This window comes from Cervus elaphus, chromosome 17 (assembly GCF_910594005.1).
Source record: "Cervus elaphus chromosome 17, mCerEla1.1, whole genome shotgun sequence".
Classification (NCBI taxonomy): Eukaryota; Metazoa; Chordata; class Mammalia; order Artiodactyla; family Cervidae; genus Cervus; species Cervus elaphus.
In genome coordinates this window covers 59,729,355-59,748,592 of record NC_057831.1, presented here as the reverse complement: position 1 = coordinate 59,748,592, position 19,238 = coordinate 59,729,355, and the positions used below count along the sequence as shown (strand labels likewise).

At 35.9% G+C, this 19,238-nt stretch overlaps 1 protein-coding gene across 2 annotated transcripts in view; it reads right to left on the bottom strand.

Annotated features, from left to right (window-relative positions):
* The window catches only part of SLC30A9 (solute carrier family 30 member 9), a 78,369-nt gene that overhangs the window by 21,346 nt on the left and 37,785 nt on the right, over positions 1-19,238 (bottom strand). For both annotated transcript variants that reach the window (XM_043871018.1, XM_043871019.1), the window contains exons 10-14: positions 9,096-9,151; positions 6,703-6,838; positions 3,583-3,622; positions 2,511-2,582; positions 1,825-1,932 (exon numbers count right to left, since the gene is read on the bottom strand). In XM_043871018.1, the coding sequence (XP_043726953.1) occupies positions 1,825-1,932; positions 2,511-2,582; positions 3,583-3,622; positions 6,703-6,838; positions 9,096-9,151 (412 nt within the window). The remainder of the gene's footprint in view (positions 1-1,824; positions 1,933-2,510; positions 2,583-3,582; positions 3,623-6,702; positions 6,839-9,095; positions 9,152-19,238) is intronic.

Sequence of the window (19,238 nt, the reverse complement as noted above, 5' to 3'; positions counted from 1 at the left end):
CTGGCAGTAATGCAAATTCTCAGGTCTCGCTCAAGACCTTCTAAATCAGAACTCTGGAGCAGAGGTCTAGCATTCTATGCGTTCCCAATCCCTGCAGATGATTCTGATTGTAAAGTTTGCACTAGGTTATTAGGACTTTATTCTCTTCCAGAACCAATAAGAGTTGACTTATTATCTTTGAATGTATAGGTTAATATTTATTAACAGACGTCAATAAATATTATACTTTAAATCTTTATAATAAATTTTACATGCAAGGTTTTTATAAATTAAGCCTTTTATTCCATAGATCAAATGTCAGTATTAAATTTAACTACCTTAATGCTTGATAAAATATACATGTTTTACTAAAAAAAAAAAAACCTCAATTTACATTAGCTTTATTAACATGTAGTCAAAAAACAACACTAAAAAGGTATGACTTATTTTGTACTACTAAAGTATACAAATATGATCCATTTGTAAAACATAATCCATTAGGAAGTTTGTAATTACAGAGTTTCAAATTAAATACTGCTCTTCTTTAGAAATCTAAACTTAATTATTTTTATTTTCAAATACACAGTATTAATAACTGAATGACAATAATAATAAACAGAATTATTAGCTGGAAAATATTTTATTTACGGGCATGTCATTTAATGTAAATGACTTAAGTAATTAAATAAAAATTACTGTGAAACTTTTTAATGAAGGATATAATAAAACATACTTGGTAGAAAGAGATTTTTCTTTATCTTGATTTTTTAAATTTATTTTTAACTGGAGGAAAATTGCTTTACAATATTGTACTGGTTTCTGCCATACAACAACATGAATCAGCCGTAAGTATATGTGCCCTCCCTCATGAACCTCCCTCCCACCCCTGATCCCATCCTACTCCTCTATTAAAAGTTGACCTATTCACCAAGTCATACTTTCCTTAAGCCTTACATTTTGCTAAGAAATTATTTATGTCTAAAAAGTGTCTAAAATGGTAAGGTCAACTAGAAAAACAATCAAAACATTTAGGAATATTTTGGATCATAGTGAACATCATAAAATGATGGTTTAGTCTCAATATGCACATTCAAAGTGAGAAAAATCTCTTCATACTTCAGACTATGTTAACACTGCAGAACGGTGGAAGCTCATCACCTAAAATTATTTTAAATATGCTAGGACAAACAGGTAAGACTGGAAATACCGTTCCAAGAGAATTCCAACCTCAGAAATTGAGTTTCTTCATAATAATTGGTTCGTTTATTTTAGAAAATAAAAATAAAATGGTTTTTCTGTCTTCTTATCCACCTGTGCTGCACTGGCCTTCAGAACGTGCAACTAGCTGCCAGAGTGAGGATGGAAGCAACTAAAGAATCAAGGACAGCGCAAAGCAAGAGCAGTTATTATTGGCACTAATAGCGGAAAAAGACAAATGGGTAAGCCACAATGTACATTTATTTTAAACTTTAGAGTTCATTAAAGTTCTCTCTCATATATTGTCTCAAACCTGTAAGGTCACCAGGACAAGGATCACCAATATCTCTACACATAAAGAACTTAAAGCTCTAAATAGTTGTGTAATTTACTAAGTCACAGCTAAAAAGGTTTAGAGCATTATAGAAATGCTCTATTAGCAGTTTTCTTTATTTCTAAGGGAAATTTCTAACTCAGAAATCTGAATACTTTTACTGTCTTATTTGTCTTATAAAAACAAACGGTTAGTATGAAATTCACATTTAACCATCTATTAAACTTTTTCAACGATATAAAGGAAAATTCCCACATATTAAAGGATTATTTAAGCAGTACAAATAAATCACCCGTAATCCGAGAAATATTCACCTGTTATGGAGGTAAGGCCCATACAAGTGGCTGCTATTGTCACTCCCAACACTGCCGCAGTATCCTCCAGTAATATAACATTGGTACTGGGATCACGACTTTCCATTACTTAATCATTGGGGTAGAGACAAGAAAAGAAACTTTTGAAATTTTAATTTGATATTATCAGGCAACATAAAATGTCCATTAATTTAACTTAATTTAATCTGAATTAAAAGGGAGTTCCTTAGTGGCTTAGCAGTTAGGATTATAGGCTTTCACTGCTATGGCCCAGGTTAAATCCCTTGCTGGGGAACTGAAATCCCACAAGTTGTGCACAATGGCCATAAAAAAATAAAATTAAAAATGCATGAGATCCTGACTTTTAAAACTGTTCAATATAAACATAATTACTTGATTTAAATGTTAACAATAACTGATATTTAGAGTCAAATTACTTTCTCAAGTTACATAAGCATACACAGAAATACTGTAGTCCACATAAGTTAAAACCAAATATAAAGCACTCCTATTCAAATTACACTACATTTTTCTTTTTAAAAGAGCTAATATATAAGTATGAGCCATATAGGGAAGACACTGAGACATATTTTGTACACATCTATGTGGAACAAAGCAGTAGTACTTGGTGATTTTAGGCAAATAAAGATGATGATATAATACACCTACATTTCTAAAGTACATACCATACTTGTAAAATGACGTTCCTTTGGCCCGAGCACTCCTACGAAGCTCATTTACAGCAACAAGAAGTGTTGCTGAAAGAAAAGCACTCATATCAGATGGAAGAAACTTCATGCCTCCAAACTTTAAAGATGGCATCTCAAAAGATAAATAAATAGGCACCATGCTTTAATGCCATCTAAGAGCTGTCAATAAGGAAAAGTTCTATATTAAACTAGCCATTAGCAAGAATCCCAGTTAATCATTATAATAAAATGAATCCCATATTTTCAGCTACATAATTTAAATATCATTACTGTCACAACAGCCTTAATTTATTAGGACTTCCCTGGTGGCTCAGACGGTAAAGTGTCTGTCCACAATGCGGGAGACCTGGGTTCGATCCCTGGGTCGGGAAGATTCCCTGGAGAAGGAAATGGCAACCCGCTCTAGAACTCTTGCCTGGAAAATCCCATGGATGGAGGAGCCTGGTGCAGGCTACTGTCCATGGGGTTAGTTGTCAGGTACCACGCTAAGCACAATCACTTTTGAGACTCCCAACCTTTTGAGGCAGGTGTTATTATCAACATTTTACAAGAATGTCAAAGATGAAGGGATAATGCAGAGAAAATGACAATGTTTCAGAAGTAAACATACTATAAGTAGAGCAGCAGATTAGGCAGTTTCATGCATGGTATTAGCACTTCTCTGTCACATTACTGCTATAGCTCAAACTTTCAAAAGCTTAAAAATATTTGTACCACAAAAAGGGACAGTCTTCCCTGGTTAACATTACTAAAGCCTGATTCTTAAAAACTCAGTATATAGTTATGTTTTTATACTCCATTTCAAATGTTCTGAGCATTATGATATGATACTTAAGAACAAGAACAAAAAAAGCTTTTCCAAATTTGGCCTCATCCATTATAGGAATCAACATAGTACATTATACAAAGAATTTCCTCCCTCAAAGGAGACAAAACTTTATTCCTATTTCTACAGTTTTCTTTAACCAAGAGAACGTATTATTAATAGCAAACTATAAAAATGGACTATAGATTATTAAGAATAACAAAATTCTGGGATAGTACATACCTCCTTCAGATACTAATGATCCCGCTAAAATACAGTATGCCTAGGAAATAAATATTAAAATAAAGCATAAGTTAATATTTCACTAAAGACTTATAACAGTCCATGCATAATAAGCTTAATGGATGGAAACATCAATTCAATCCCAATCAGATAAGGATTTTGATGGGAAATAGTTCAAATGAGGACAATGAGATACACGGTGTCTCATAAGAAGAAACAAGAGTTAAAATTTGATGACCATGTCACTTTTTAATACCTGGAAGAGTAATACACACAGAGTAGACTGTTATACCATGACCTAAGTTAATTCATGATATAAAAGAATTATTACTTAATTGGTAAAAAAAGTTTTTAACTTCAAAATGAACACAAACATTTGAAATCTAGGGTTGTGGATACAGTAAGATCCCCAACCATACCCAGTTAATTCTCAATTTTGTTTGGACGCCCAGTATCAAGAGAATTCTTTCTCAGTCCTGATTCAGATGCATCAGCAGTTATATACAGTAATCAATTTGGGGGAGGAAAATAATACCATTTTCCTTACAATCCCAGACACTCTTGAATTAGATAAAGATATCAAGAAGCATCACTACGAACCAAAGTTAGTGGAGGTGACAGAATTCCAGTTGACCTATTTCAAACCCTAAAAGATGATGCTGTGCAAGTGCTACACTCAATATGCCAGCATATTTGGAAAACTCAGCAGTGGCCACAGGACTGGAAAAGGTCAGTTTTCATTCCAATCCCAAAGAAAGGCAATGCCAAAGAATGCTCAAACTACCACACAATTGCATTCATCTCACATGCTAGTAAAGTAATGCTCAAAATTCTCCAAGCCAGGCTTCAGCAATATGTGAACCGTGAACGTCCAGATCTTCAAGCTGGTTTTAGAAAAGGCAGAGGAACCAGAGATCAAATTGCCAACATCTGCTGGATCATCGAAAAAGCAAGAGAGTTCCAGAAAAACATCTATTTCTGCTTTATTGACTATGCCAAAGCCTCTGACTATGTGGATCCCAATAAATTGTGGAAAATTCTTCAAGAGATGGGAATACCAGACCACCTGACCAACCTTTTGAGAAATCTGTATGCAGGTCAGGAAGCAAGTTAGAACTGGGCATGGAACAACAGACTGGTTCCAAATAGGAAAAGGAGTACGTCAAGGCTGTATATTGTCACTCTGTTCATTTAACTTATATGCAGAGTACATCATGAGAAACGCTGGGCTGCAATCAAGATTGCCAGGAGAACTATCAATAACCTCAGATATGCAGATGACACCACCCTTATGGCAGAAAGTGAAGAAGAACTAAAGAGCTTCTTGATGAAAGTGAAGGAGGAGAGTGAAAAAGTTGGCTTAAAGCTCAACATTCAGAAAACTAAGATCATGGCATCTGGTCCCATCACTTCATGGCAAATAGATGGGGAAACAGTGGCAGACATTTTTGGGCTCCAAAATCCCTGCAGATGGTAACCGCAGCCATGAAATTAAAAGACGCTTTACTCCTTGGAAGGAAAGTTATGACCAACCTAGGCAGCATATTAAAAAGCAGAGACATTACCTTGCCAACAAAGGTCTGTCTAGTCAAGGCTATGGTTTTTCCAGTAGTCATGTATGGATGTGAGAGTTGGACTATAAAGAAAGCTGAGCGCTGAGGAATTCATGCTTTTGCACTGTGGTGCTGGAGAAGACTCTTGAGAGTCCCTTGGACTGCAAGGAGATCCAACCAGTCCATCCTAGAGATCAGTCCTGGGTGTTCATATTGGAAGGACTGATGTTGAAGCCGAAACTCCAATACTCTGGCCACCTCATGTGAAGAGCTGACTGATTTGAAAAGACCCTGATGCTGGGAAAGATTGAGGGCAGGAGGAGAAAGGGACGATAGAGGATGAGATGACTGGATGGCATCACCGACTCAATGGACATGGGTTTGGGTGGACTCCGGGAGTTGGTGATGGACAGGGAGGCCTGGTGTTCTGTGGTTCATGGGGTGGCAAAGAGTCAGACACAACTGAGCGACTGAACTGAACTATCAAGAACAGCTTTGTGCTTTAGTCCAAGACATACAGAAAAACATAAGACAGATTTTTTAAAAGTTTTGTATGAAATTCAAATGAAAAATTTATATGAAATTTAAAAATTCAAATATAGAACTTTTGGAACCCCAGCCTTCCCTGAAATAGAGGTTTAAAAATTTTGAACCCCCTTCAACATTCTCCTCATTCTGTTAAGGAAAGTAAGATTTCCCAAAGCTATGTGATTTGCTTGCGTATATGGAAAGAATATTGGAATAAGAACTAGAATACAGGTTTTCCTATCTCAATTTTAGGCGCCTTCCACTGAATCTTACTGGCAACATCAGCAGAAATAGTCTGGAGCTACACCGTGAGATACAAAAGCCGACAGGGGTGCCACAGGACCAATTTGCACTTGTCGAGGGAGCTATGGTCTCAGCTGCCAAGCAGGGTAACCTCCAAGAAGTTCCCATGAGAAGAAAACAGCCAGCCATAGGTCTCTGCAAAGGCCAGCAGATGCCAGTGCAAGATGAAGCCAGTGTCCGTAAAGCAGTGCTTCTCTGTGCCCTTCTCCACCTTCAGTGCTGCCAGAGGCGCCCGGGGGGCAGGAGAGAGGAACCGAAGCCCTTAGGGGCAAACATATAGAAGGCAGCCACACGCCCACTCCCCCAATGGAGGCTCCACCAGAATGTGGGGAAGAAGACGCTCTAGGAAAAATTCTCACATGTGACTGTTACAAGGGAATGGATATTTTAACTACTGACAGATTAATCTCAGTACTAAAACGGAACAGAGGTCTTCTGGTCTTTCTGCTTTTAGTAACGGAAGAAATTAATAGAACTGTCCAAAATTTTAACCAAGGATGTAGCGCTTAACGACTGTACCTAAAGAGATACTCTTGCTCAACATCATTGAATCATATGGATTTAGAAGTCAGGTTCAGTCACATCCTAAATAACACATACAGGTACACAATCCTATATTACAGTCAAGAAGGTATATTTAGTTCCAATATTTAACATTAATATAACAAAGGTATTCTACTGTACTTGTTAGTTTATACTACTTTAAAACTGAGGGGGGAGGGAAGGAGAAAATTACCCATAGAAGAGATTCTATTGGTTGAGGATTGAGCAATCCCATGATTCCATGGTACCAAGATAATCCTGCACCCATCATGAAAATACCAACACCACTAATTAGTGAAGCAATATAGCGCATATTTGAAAATCCATACCTGAAAAATAAAAAAAAAATAGTTTACAAGAAATATAAATGATTTCCATCCAAAATGTTTAATAGTTCAATGAAGAAAAACTTATGATATCAAGATGTTATGATTTTATAGTTAAGTAAAAGTTAAGTGCTAAACTCAAATCTAATCAGAAAGTAAAATATAAAGTGGAAAAAACTGCATGATCTTTGAAACTATATAAAAATAAAGTGAATATGATTTAATTCAGGTATTTACTAATCCCTCTTTCTTATAATTTGCTTTGATTTACTACAGCAATTTTAAATACCACAAACACAGATAAAATTTATCTTTAAAATGTATTCAGATGTTTAATGAAGAGGATAACATTTCAACTTCCTTGTAATGAAGTTTCTAATTCAATACTGTCTTACATAATTTATATTACCTATAATTTGATGCTAGATACTTTTTGCCAATTCTGTAGAATTTAACACACAGTAACTCACTACTATTATTAAGAGACTAAGAGCTTCAGTTTTCTCGATGTTTGATGACAATTTTTTTGTTAAATATCAATTATTTTTTTAAGAGTCTTTGGTCAACATGTGCATTACTTTGTTATTATTGTATCTACCAATACAATAATGAGTAATAAATTTAAAAATATGAGATAATGTAAGAGGGAAAGAATCACTCATTGGTAACAGAAGTTTCTGGGAAATTTACCCCCAAATTCAAACATGGTACCCCTAGAGTAGATGCAAATTTAAACAAGAGTTCTTAATTTAAAACGGTTTCCCAGGTGATGCAGTGGTAAAGGATCTGCTTGTCAATACAGGAGATGCAAGAGACACAGGTTCAACACCTGGGTTGGGAAGATCCTCTGGAGTAGGATATGGTAACCCACTCCAGTATTCTTGCTTGGAATCTTAATTAAAATTGTTTTTATTTAATTCCTTTTGCAAATATGTAATCTTACCATAGGAAAGTATCAGTTTATAGATGTGACAGTGTTCTGTAAGCTTGATTTAGAAAAATTAACATTCTTCTAAAGTTTTCCCCACATAGACTATAAATATTTAAGATAATTTAAGATCTAAAATAAATAGCATTACTTTCATTTTATGTGTTTTCAAGGAATTTGTATATTCTTACTGAAATTTTTAATTATCTGCACTATCCAGTATGTCACTAGCTACATAAGACTATTTAAATGTAAATTAAGTAAAACTAAATAAAATTTTAACATAATTCTTCAACTGCACCTGCCACATTTCCAGTGCTCAACAGCCCCTTGTAGCTAGTGATGAGCATATTGAATAGATGTGCATAACTATTCCTATTATTATAGAAAATTTTATCAGGCAGCACTAAAGTAGATTGTTGAAAATATCTTATGAAATCTACACACCTAAAAATTTTCAATTTCACCCTGTTTTACAATTTTTGGTATATAAAACTGGTCAGAAAAATTTTTTTTGACATAGTAAAATGCTGTAATCATGTAATCATGTGTAATTAGCAGACTCGAAAGCTAGCTGTTCCCTATACAACCTTACTACAGTTACAGGATATTCAAAATATGCTATTATTTATAAGAAAACAGGAGTGTCTGGATTTCAATATGTATAAAGCACAGAGGCAGATTCCTATACAGAAATAAAAGTGTACTTCTTTTGCCTTAAGGCAAATTTGATTTCTCAAATTCTATTACTGAAGCTTATTAAAAAAAGAAAAAAATACACGTAGAATCCAAAAATTTTAACTGGTTACATTAGTAGAAGCAGTAGCAAGTCTTTGTATCAAATAACTAATATAATTCAAAACAATATGTGCTAGAGCACATTTCTTTTAAAAATAAGTCATTTTGAAACATTAACAATACTACCTCCAAATGACAATAAGGGGATTAAAATACATTAAGCATGAATTTAATAGAAATTATCACCAAAATTTAAGAGTGGCCTATTAGTCCAAATGTGAAATATACGTATTTCCTTTGACCAAATAAAACAACTCCAAGATCAAAATATGTGCTTTGTTATTAATTATCAAATACAAAGAGGACAAGATCTTTGTTATATTACAAAGAACAAAAATAATTTGAACTCCATTTTCAAATTAGATCTTGAATTTACTTTGACACAACAGCTGAATCCTGCAATTTAGATACTACAGCAGAAGGACCAAATCTTTAACACAAAGCTGCAGGTATATAAAACTTCAGGACATTATCTATAATTCAATGACTTACTGGCAAAACAAATGAAAACATAATAAAGACAAGAGTCCTTACGGATGAGTAGGATCTGGTGTCTGAACAGACTTACTGATGCCCAATGCAAGTAAGGCCTATGGAAGAAAAAAAAGTAAATAATCATTAGCAAGATAGGGAGTGTAAGGAGGTAAAGCCCGTCTAGAGGGCACAAGCTGAGAACAACAAAGAAACACTTAACACATGCATGTCCCATAACCCAGCAATTCTGGTTTCTAGTACCTACCACTGAGCCATAAAGATGAACAGAAAGGGGTTTAAAAAACACTACTTATGTCAACGTATGGCAAAAACCACTACAATATTGTAATGAGCCTCCAACTAATAAAAATAAATGGAAAAAAATTTAAAAAATAAAAGTTTGACACCGGAAAAAAAAAACAAACAAAACACTGCTTATAAAGATGAGAAATAAGAGAGCAACCTAAAACTTCTTCAATGAGGAATGGCAAAATAAATCATGGTACAACCGAAGAGTAGATTTCCTCCACCTCAGTGTAAAAGAATAGCGTTGGGATAGAGCTCTCTATGCTGACATGCTGAAAGCTCTAACACGTAATATTCAGTGAAAGGGAAAAAAGCAAGTTTAGAAACGGAATGTACAATACAAAAGAACTTGTGCTTTGCAGTTGTTTGTAAACAACATATAATGTAAAGCATAGGGAAAAGCCTGAAAGTACTCATGTTTAACCTCTGAGGAGGAAAGTAGGATTAGGGTAGCCTGTAATACCTAATGTTTTACAGGAAGAATAACGTATAAGCTGAACGAATAAAAGATTTAAAGAGCACAATTTGTGTATACACATGATACATTTGGGCTTCCCTGGTGGCTTGGAAGGTAAAGAATCTGCTTGCAATGTAGGAGACCTGGGTTTGATCTCTGGGTTGAGAAGATCCCCTGGAGAAGGGAAGGCTACCCACTCATTTTCTTGCCTGGAGAATTCCATGGGCAGATGAGCCTGGCAGGCTACAGATATGGGTTCGCAAAGAATCAGACATGACTCTATTCTATGACACATTTACATTTTTAGTAAAGCTCCAAAACTATGTGCATGAAGTACAGATATCAATGTATATACTGCAGTGACTATCTGGAGTACGGAAGGAGGAAATAAAGATGGAAGACTAATTACAACAAAAATTTTATTTCTTTAGGGAAAAAAAGTCATGACAAAATTTTGCATGACAAAAATGTCTTTTATACTGGCTACCATCTTTCTCTCCTTCCTCCCTTGCCTTCATCTTTTCTTCCTTTATTTGATATATTTGATCATATCTTTTTTTTTGATCATATCTTTTGTTAAAAAAGACTGATTCACTGGAACTGCTCAGTATTATGTTTGCACTAAGTATCTTTTCTATTAATCTGATGTAAATTTAGAAATCTGAAGAAGATTACCTTATTAAAATTATTTATCTAATAAAAATACAAAGCCTCTGAGTGAATATGTAATTTTATTCGACTAAGCTGGGGGGTTTTTCATTTTTTCAGCATGGTATTAAACAGGTAAACTTTCAAGATAACCAAATTCTTCACAGTTGAGGTTTCTCTGTAGGTTACCATGCATTTAATAGAAACATTTTCTTTTGTAAAATATATGGAGATTTTACCACCCTGAAAATGACTAAAACAAATAAATACCAGATTTAAGTTTTGATATTGGAAATTCTATCCTAAAAACAAAGAATATTACAAATTTTTTTTCTACTTGATTTGAAAGGAAAAGAGGGTTAAACTACTTAAAACAGATGATGGCTTTTCAATAAATTAAACTAAGAGAAATGAGAGTAAATTAAGAATATATAATTTAAAAACTGGTATACTAAAATTGAATACTCATTATCAATTCACACTATATATGTGCGTGTTTATAATGTTTACAAAAGAGAATGAGTGTTCAATCATTTTTAAAACACTTAATGTTCAGGTTGGCTGTGCAATGAATTGTGAGATATCAAAAGTTCTATAAATTTAATATGGGCCATATTTATTCTTATAAAAATAAGATATCACTAATCCTGTTCTCCAAAAATTAAAGTCAAAGTTCTAGAACTTAATGTAAATGGAATCATGCAATTACTACTCTTTTGTATTTGCCATCTTTTATTTAACATACTGTTGGCGATGCATATATGCTGTTACAGATAAGAATTTCATTTCTCTTTTTATTGCTAGATAATATTCCATTGTATGAGTATACCACAACTTGTTTATTCCACTGTTGATGAACATTCGTGCTGATCCCAATTTTCTGTCCACTACATCACCTTTACAGTGCTATAAACATTCTTACACAAGTCTCTGTGGACCTTTGTTCCCATTTCTCCTGGTTAAATATTTAGGAGGGGAATTGCTGCGTCCAACAACAGACATATGTTTACAAGAATCTGACTAATTTAAGAGTGGTTGTAACATTTTACGGGCTTCCCTGGTGGCTTAGAGGTTAAAGCGTCTGCCTGCAATGTGGGAGACCTGGGTTCGATCCCTGGGTTGGGAAGATCCCCTGGAGAAGGAAATGGCACCCCACTCCAGTATTCTTGCCTGGAGAATCCCATGGACGGAGGAGTCTGGTGGGCTACAGTCCACGGGGTCACAAAGAGGAGTCTGGTGGGCTACAGTCCACGGGGTCACAAAGAGTCAGACACAACTGTGCGGTTTGTATCTGTATAACATTTTGCGCTCCACTAGCAGTATCTAAAAGGTTTGGGTGCTCTACATCTTAACCCAACATGTGACTGTCAGGCGTTTAAATTTTAATCATTACAGTGGATGTGTAGAGAGGTCCTGTCTGGGTGTCAGTATCCATTTCCTGATGATGAATGGCGCTGAACACCTCCTTGTGTCCATTAACTACATGCATGTATCTTTGTGAAGTACCTTTCAAATCTTCAGCCTTTTAAAAAAAATCAGATTCTCTTTTTAATACTGACTTACAGCTGAAGCTCCAATACTTTGGTCACCTGATGTGAAGAGCTGACTCATTGGAAAAGCCCCTGATGCTGGGAAAGAGTAAAGGCAAAAGAGGGCAGCAGCGGATGAGATGGTTGGATGGCATCACTGACTCAATGAACGTGAATGTTAGCAACTCCGGGAGCTGGTGAAGGACAGGGAAGCCTGGTGTGCTACAGTCCATGGGGTCACAAAGTCACATGTGACTTAGCAACTGAACAACAAGACAGAAGTTCTTTAATTATCCTGGATGCCAGTCTTCTGTCAGATTATAAGCTTCACCAGTATTTTCTCCCTATCTGCAACTTGCCTATTTATTGTCTTAAGAGCGTCCTTAGTAAGAGTTTTTAACTCTGATGAAGTTTTTCTTATCTTATGGTTCTACTTCTGTGTCCTGTTTAAGAAATCTCTGCTTATCCAAAGGTCTAGAAGATATTCTCCTAGGTTTTCTTCTAGTACTTTCATAGTTTTAGCTGGTACTTTTGGGTCCACCTTAAATTTGTATAAAGCATGAAGGCATTGTATAAGCCAAGGTCCTCTGTTTTTTACCCATGTGAATATCCATTTCCCCCATATACCATTTGTTGAAGAGTTTCTTTTCTTCAGCTTTGGTGCCTTTGTCAAAAATCAACTGACGATGTAACTGCTGGACCCTCTCCTCTGTTCTCCTGATCTGTCAGTCCTCATGCCAAGACTTTCAAAGTGTTAGTTCTTCAGTCGTGTCCAACTCTGTGATTCCATGGACTGTAGCCTGCCAGGCTCCTCTGCCCATGGAATTCTCCAGGCAAGAATTCTGGAGTGGGTAGCCATTTCCTTCTCCAGGGGACCTTCTCGACCTAGGGATGGAACCTCTCTCTCCTGACTGCAGGCAGATTCTTACGGTCTGAGCCACCAGGGAATTCCCTACTGTCTTAATTATTGTGCTCTGAAATAAGTCTTAAAATCCTCCAAAAATTTTTTTAGATTGCTTTGAATAGTCCAGGTTCTTTACATTTGCATATAAATTTTAGAATTTAATCAGTTTGTCAATTTCCACCAAAAAAAAAAAAAGTCTGCTGGATATTAAATCTGTAAATTAATTTAGGGCAATCAGACATGTTAATGCAGTAACCCAATCCATGATCATAGTATCTCTATCCATTTCCTTAGGTCTTAACTTCCTCCAGTTATATTTTAAGTTTTCAGTGTTAAAATCTTACACATCTTTTGCTAAATTTACTCCTATGTATTTAATATTATAAATGGAATTTACTAAAAATCTCCTTCTCCGTTTGCTGATAGTAGAAATGCAATAGATTTTTGTATATTAATCTTCTACTGATTTTGAATATTAAACTAACTTTGCATTCCTAGACTACTCACTTGATCATGATGTATTATAATTTTTGTATATTGCTAGATTCAATTTGATTATATCTAAAGGATATCTACATCCATGTTAATGAGAGATATGGGTCCATATTTTTTTCTTGCAGTATCTTTAAGGTTTTACATCAGGGTTAAGGTGGTCTTCCCTAGTGGCCTAGTAGTAAAGAATTCACCTGCCAATGCAGGAGATTGGACCCTGGGTCAGGAAGATCTCCTACAGAAGGAAAGGGCAACCCATTCCAGTATTCTTGCCTGGAAAATCCCACGACAGAGGAACCTGGCAGGCCACAGTCCTTGGGGTTGCAAGATAGTCAGATACAACTTAGCAATTAAACAACAATCAGGGTTACGCTAGCCTTATTAGAGGGAATGAAAAGTGTTTCCTTCTCCTCTATATTTGAAAGTCTGTATACTACTGGTTATTATTTCTTCCTTACATGTTTGATATAATTCTCTTGATAACGTCCCACATGTCTAAGGCTCCCTTCATTTTTTTTAAAGTCTTTTTTCATGCTAGTGTTAGTATGAATGCTTTCTACAGTCATATGTTTACTTGAGTTTATTGGTCATGCTTTCCACAAAGTCTAATCTGCTCTTAATTCTATGCATTGGATTTTTCACATCAGATATATTTTTCAGCTCTAAAATTTCCATCTGGTTCTTCTTTCTGTCTTCCATTTCTCTTTCCATTCAGTTCCGTTCAGTCGCTCAGTCGTGTCCCACTCTTTGCAATCCCATGAATCACAGCACACCAGGCCTCGCTGTCAATCACCAACTCCTGGAGTTCACTCAAACCCAAGTCCATCGAGTCAGTGATGCCATCCAGCCATCTCATAGCATATTGGGCATCTACCATATTCATATTTTCTTTTTGATACATAATATGAATGTATCTTTAATAGCCATTTATCCTTGTGTGCTAATTCTAGCATATGTCAATTGAGTCTGTTTCTATTGACTAATTTTTCTCCTGGTTGAATATCAAATTTTTTGCTTCCTGGTTGTCAAATACAAATTTTTTTTATTAGGTGCTGAACACCATGAACATTATACTGCATGTCTGGAATTTGTTGTCTTCCTTTTAATAAGTGTAGGGCTTCGTTCTGGCAGGTAATTAAGTTACTTGCAAATCAGCATGATCCTCTAGAGCTTTGTTAGAAAGGTTCTAAAACTTTATTTTTTATTTTTATTTTTTAAAATTTATTTATTATTTTTTCAGTGGGTTTTGTCATACATTGACATGAATCAGCAATAGATTTACACGTATTCCCCATCCCGATCCCCCCTCCCACCTCCCTCTCCACCCGATTCCTCTGCGTCTTCCCAGTGCACCAGGCCCGAGCACTTGTCTCATGCATCCCACCTGGGCTGGTGACCTGTTTCACCATAGATAATATACATGCTGTTCTTTCACAATATCCCACCCTCACCTTCTCCCACAGAGTTCAAAAGTCTGTTCTGTACTTCTGTGTCTCTTTTTCTGTTTTGCATAAAGGGTTGTCGTTACCATCTTTCTAAATTCCATATATATGTGTTAGTATGCTGTAATGTTCCTTATCTTTCTGGCTTACTTCACTCTGTATAATGGGCTCCAGTTTCATCCATCTCATTAGGACTGATTCAAATGAATTCTTTTTAACGGCTGAGTAATATTCCATGGTGTATATGTACCACAGCTTCCTTATCCATTCGTCTGCGGATGGGCATCTAGGTTGCTTCCACGTCCTGGCTATTATAAACAGTGCTGTGATGAACACTGGGGTGCACGTGTCTCTTTCAGATCTGGTTTCCTCTGTGTATGCCCAGAAGTGGGATTGCTGGGTCATATGGCAGTTCTATTTCCAGTTTTTTTAAGAAATCTCCACACTGTTCTCCATAGCGGCTGTACTAGTTTGCATTTCCACCAACAGTGTAAGAGGGTTCCCTTTTCTCCACACCCTCTCCAGCATTTATTGCTTGTAGACTTTTGGATAGCAGCCATCCTGACTGGTGTGTAATGGTACCTCATTGTGGTTTTGATTTGCATTTCTCTGATAATGAGTGATGTTGAGCATCTTTTCATGTGTTTGTTAGCCATCTGTATGTCTTCTTTGGAGAAATGTCTGTTTAGTTCTTTGGCCCATTTTTTGATTGGGTCATTTATTTTTCTGGAATTGAGCTTCAAGAGTTGCTTGTATATTTTTGAGATTAATCCTTTGTCTGTTTCTTCATTTGCTATTATTTTCTCCCAATCTGAGGGCTGTCTTTTCACCTTACTTATAGTTTCCTTTGTTGTGCAAAAGATTTTAAGTTTCATTAGGTCCCATTTGTTTATTTTTGCTTTTATTTCCAATATTCTGGGAGGTGGGTCATAGAGGATCCTGCTGTGATTCATGTCGGAGAGTGTTTTGCCTATGTTCTCCTCTAGGAGTTTTATAGTTTCTGGTCTTACATTTAGATCTTTAATCCATTTTGAGTTTATTTTTGTGTATGGTGTTAGAAAGTGTTCTAGTTTCATTCTTTTACAAGTGGTTGACCAGCTTTCCCAGCACCACTTGTTAAAGAGGTTGTCTTTTTTCCATTGTATATCCTTGCCTCCTTTGTCAAAGATAAGGTGTCCATAAGTTCATGGATTTATCTCTGGGCTTTCTATTCTGTTCCATTGATCTATATTTCTGTCTTTGTGCCAGTACCATACTGTCTTGATGACTGTGGCTTTGTAGTAGAGTCTGAAGTCAGGCAGGTTGATTCCTCCAGTTCCATTCTTCTTTCTCAAGATTACTTTGGCTATTCCAGGTTTTTTGTATTTCCATACAAATTGTGAAATTATTTGTTCTAGTTCTGTGAAAAATACTGTTGGTAGCTTGATAGGGATTGCATTGAATCTATAGATTGCTTTGGGTAGAATAGCCATTTTGACAATATTGATTCTTCCAATCCATGAGCATGGTATGTTTCTCCATCTGTTTGTGTCCTCTTTGATTTCTTTCATCAGTGTTTTATAGTTTTCTATGTATAGGTCTTTTGTTTCTTTAGGTAGATATACTCCTAAGTATTTTATTCTTTTAGTTGCAATGGTGAATGGTATTGTTTCCTTAATTTCTCTTTCTGTTTTTTCATTGTCAGTATATAGGAATGCAAGGGATTTTTGTGTGTTAATTTTATATCCTGCAACTTTACTATATTCATTGATTAGCTCTAGTAATTTTCTGGAAGAGTCTTTAGGGTTTTCTATGTAGAGGATCATGTCATCTGCAAACAGCGAGAGTTTCACTTCTTCTTTTCCTATCTGGATTCCTTTTACTTCTTTTTCAGCTCTGATTGCGGTGGCCAAAACTTCCAACACTATGTTGAATAGTAGTGGTGAGAGTGGGCATCCTTGTCTTGTTCCTGATTTCAGGGGAAATGCTTTCAATTTTTCACCATTGAGGGTGATACTTGCTGTGGGTTTGTCATATATAGCTTTTATTATGTTGAGGTATGTTCCTTCTATTCCTGCTTTCTGGAGAGTTTTAATCATGAATGGGTGTTGAATTTTGTCAAAGGCTTTCTCTGCATCTATTGAGATAATCATATGGTTTTTATCTTTCAATTTGTTAATGTGGTGTATTACACTGATTGATTTGCGGATATTAAAGAATCCTTGCATTCCTGGGATAAAGCCCACTTGGTCGTGGTGTATGATTTTTTTAATATGTTGTTGGATTCTGTTTGCTAGAATTTTGTTAAGGAGTTTTGCATCTATGTTCATCAGTGATATTGGCCTGTAGTTTTCTTTTTTTGTGGCATCTTTGTCTGGTTTTGGAATTAGGGTGATGGTGGCCTCATAGAATGAGTTTGGAAGTTTACCTTCTTCTGCAATTTTCTGGAAGAGTATGAGTAAGATAGGTGTTAGCTCTTCTCTAAATTTTTGGTAGAATTCAGCTGTGAAGCCATCTGGTCCTGGGCTGTTGTTTGCTGGAAGATTTCTGATTACAGTTTCGATTTCCTTGCTTGTGATGGGTCTGTTAAGATCTTCTATTTCTTCCTGGTTCAGTTTTGGAAGGTTATACTTTTCTAAGAATTTGTCCATTTCATCCAAGTTGTCCATTTTATTGGCATAGAGCTGCTGGCAGTAGTCTCTTATGATCCTTTGTATTTCAGTGTTATCTCTTGTGACCTCTCCATTTTCATTTCTAATTTTGTTAATTTGGTTCTTCTCTCTTTGCTTCTTAATGAGTCTTGCTAACGGTTTGTCAATTTTGTTTATTTTTTCAAAAAACCAGCTTTTAGCTTTGTTGATTTTTGCTATGGTCTCTTTAGTTTCTTTTGCATTTATTTCTGCCCTAATATTTAAGATTTCTTTCCTTCTGCTAACCCTGGGGTTCTTCATTTCTTCCTTCTCTAATTGCTTTAGGTGTAGAGTTAGGTTATTTATTTGGCTTTTTTCTTGTTTCTTGATGTAAGCCTGTAATGCTATGAACCTTCCCCTTAGCACTGCTTTTACAGTGTCCCATAGGTTTTGGGTTGTTGTGTTTTCATTTTCATTCATTTCTATGCATATTTTGATTTCTTTTTTGATTTCTTCTATGATTTGTTGGTTATTCAGAAGCGTGTTATTTAGCCTCCATATGTTTGAATTTTTAACAATTTTTTTCCTGTAATTGAGATCTAATCTTACTGCACTGTGGTCAGAAAAGATGACTGGAATGATTTCAATTTTTCTGAATTTTCCAAGACCAGATTTATGGCCCAGGATGTGATCTATTCTGGAGAAGGTTCCGTGTGCACTTGAGAAAAAGGTGAAGTTGATTGTTTTGGGGTGAAATGTCCTATAGATATCAATTAGGTCTAGCTGGTCCATTGTGTCATTCAAGGTTTGTGTTTCCTTGTTAATTTTCTGTTTAGTTGATCTATCCATAGTTGTGAGTGGGGTATTAAAGTCTCCCACTACTATCGTGTTACTATTAATTTCCTCTTTCATACTCATTAGCGTTTGCCGTACATATTGCAGTGCTCCTATGTTGGGTGCATATATATTTATAATTGTTATATCTTCTTCTTGCATTAATCCTTTGATCATTATGTAGTGTCCTTCTTTGTCTCTTTTCACATCCTTTATTTGAAAGTCTATTTTATCTGATATGAGTATTGCGACTCCTGCTTTCTTTTGGTCTCTGTTTGCGTGAAATATTTTTTTCCAGCCCTTCACTTTTAGTCTGTATGTGTCCCTTGTTTTGAGGTGGGTCTCTTGTAGACAGCATATATAGGGGTCTTGTTTTTGTTATCCATTCAGCCAATCTTTGTCTTTTGGTTGGGGCGTTCAACCCATTTACATTTAAGGTGATTATTGATAGGTGTGGTCCCGTTGCCATTTACTTTGTTGTTTTGGGTTCACGTTTATACAACCTTTCTGCATTTCCTATCTAGAGAAGATCCTTTAGCATTTGTTGAAGAGCTGGTTTGGTGGCAGAAAGGTTCTAAAACTTTACAACTAAGATAATTTAGCCCTACTACCAAAGTCTAAGCCTTCTGTTGGCCTGGGTAATCAGTCAGAACTTTCAACCTTAGAATGTCAGCACTTAATCCAAGCCCTTTGTGAACTCTAGGGATTACTCAGGTTAATGTTCCCTGCTGGCTCTTTGCCTAGTCTCATGGTGCTTTACCTGATACACGTGCAACAAAACCTCAGCCAAGATTCAACTCAAGGAAAACCCTACGTAGACTCCTGCAGCTTTTTGTCTGCATGGCTCCCTCATCTGTGTAATCTGCCTTGTAATTTCTAGCCACCTCAGACTCACTGAACCCTAATTTCTACCTTCTCAACTCAATGACGGGTAACCCACCCTGCTCCATTATCCCAAAAGTGCCTCCAAGCAAAAAATCAG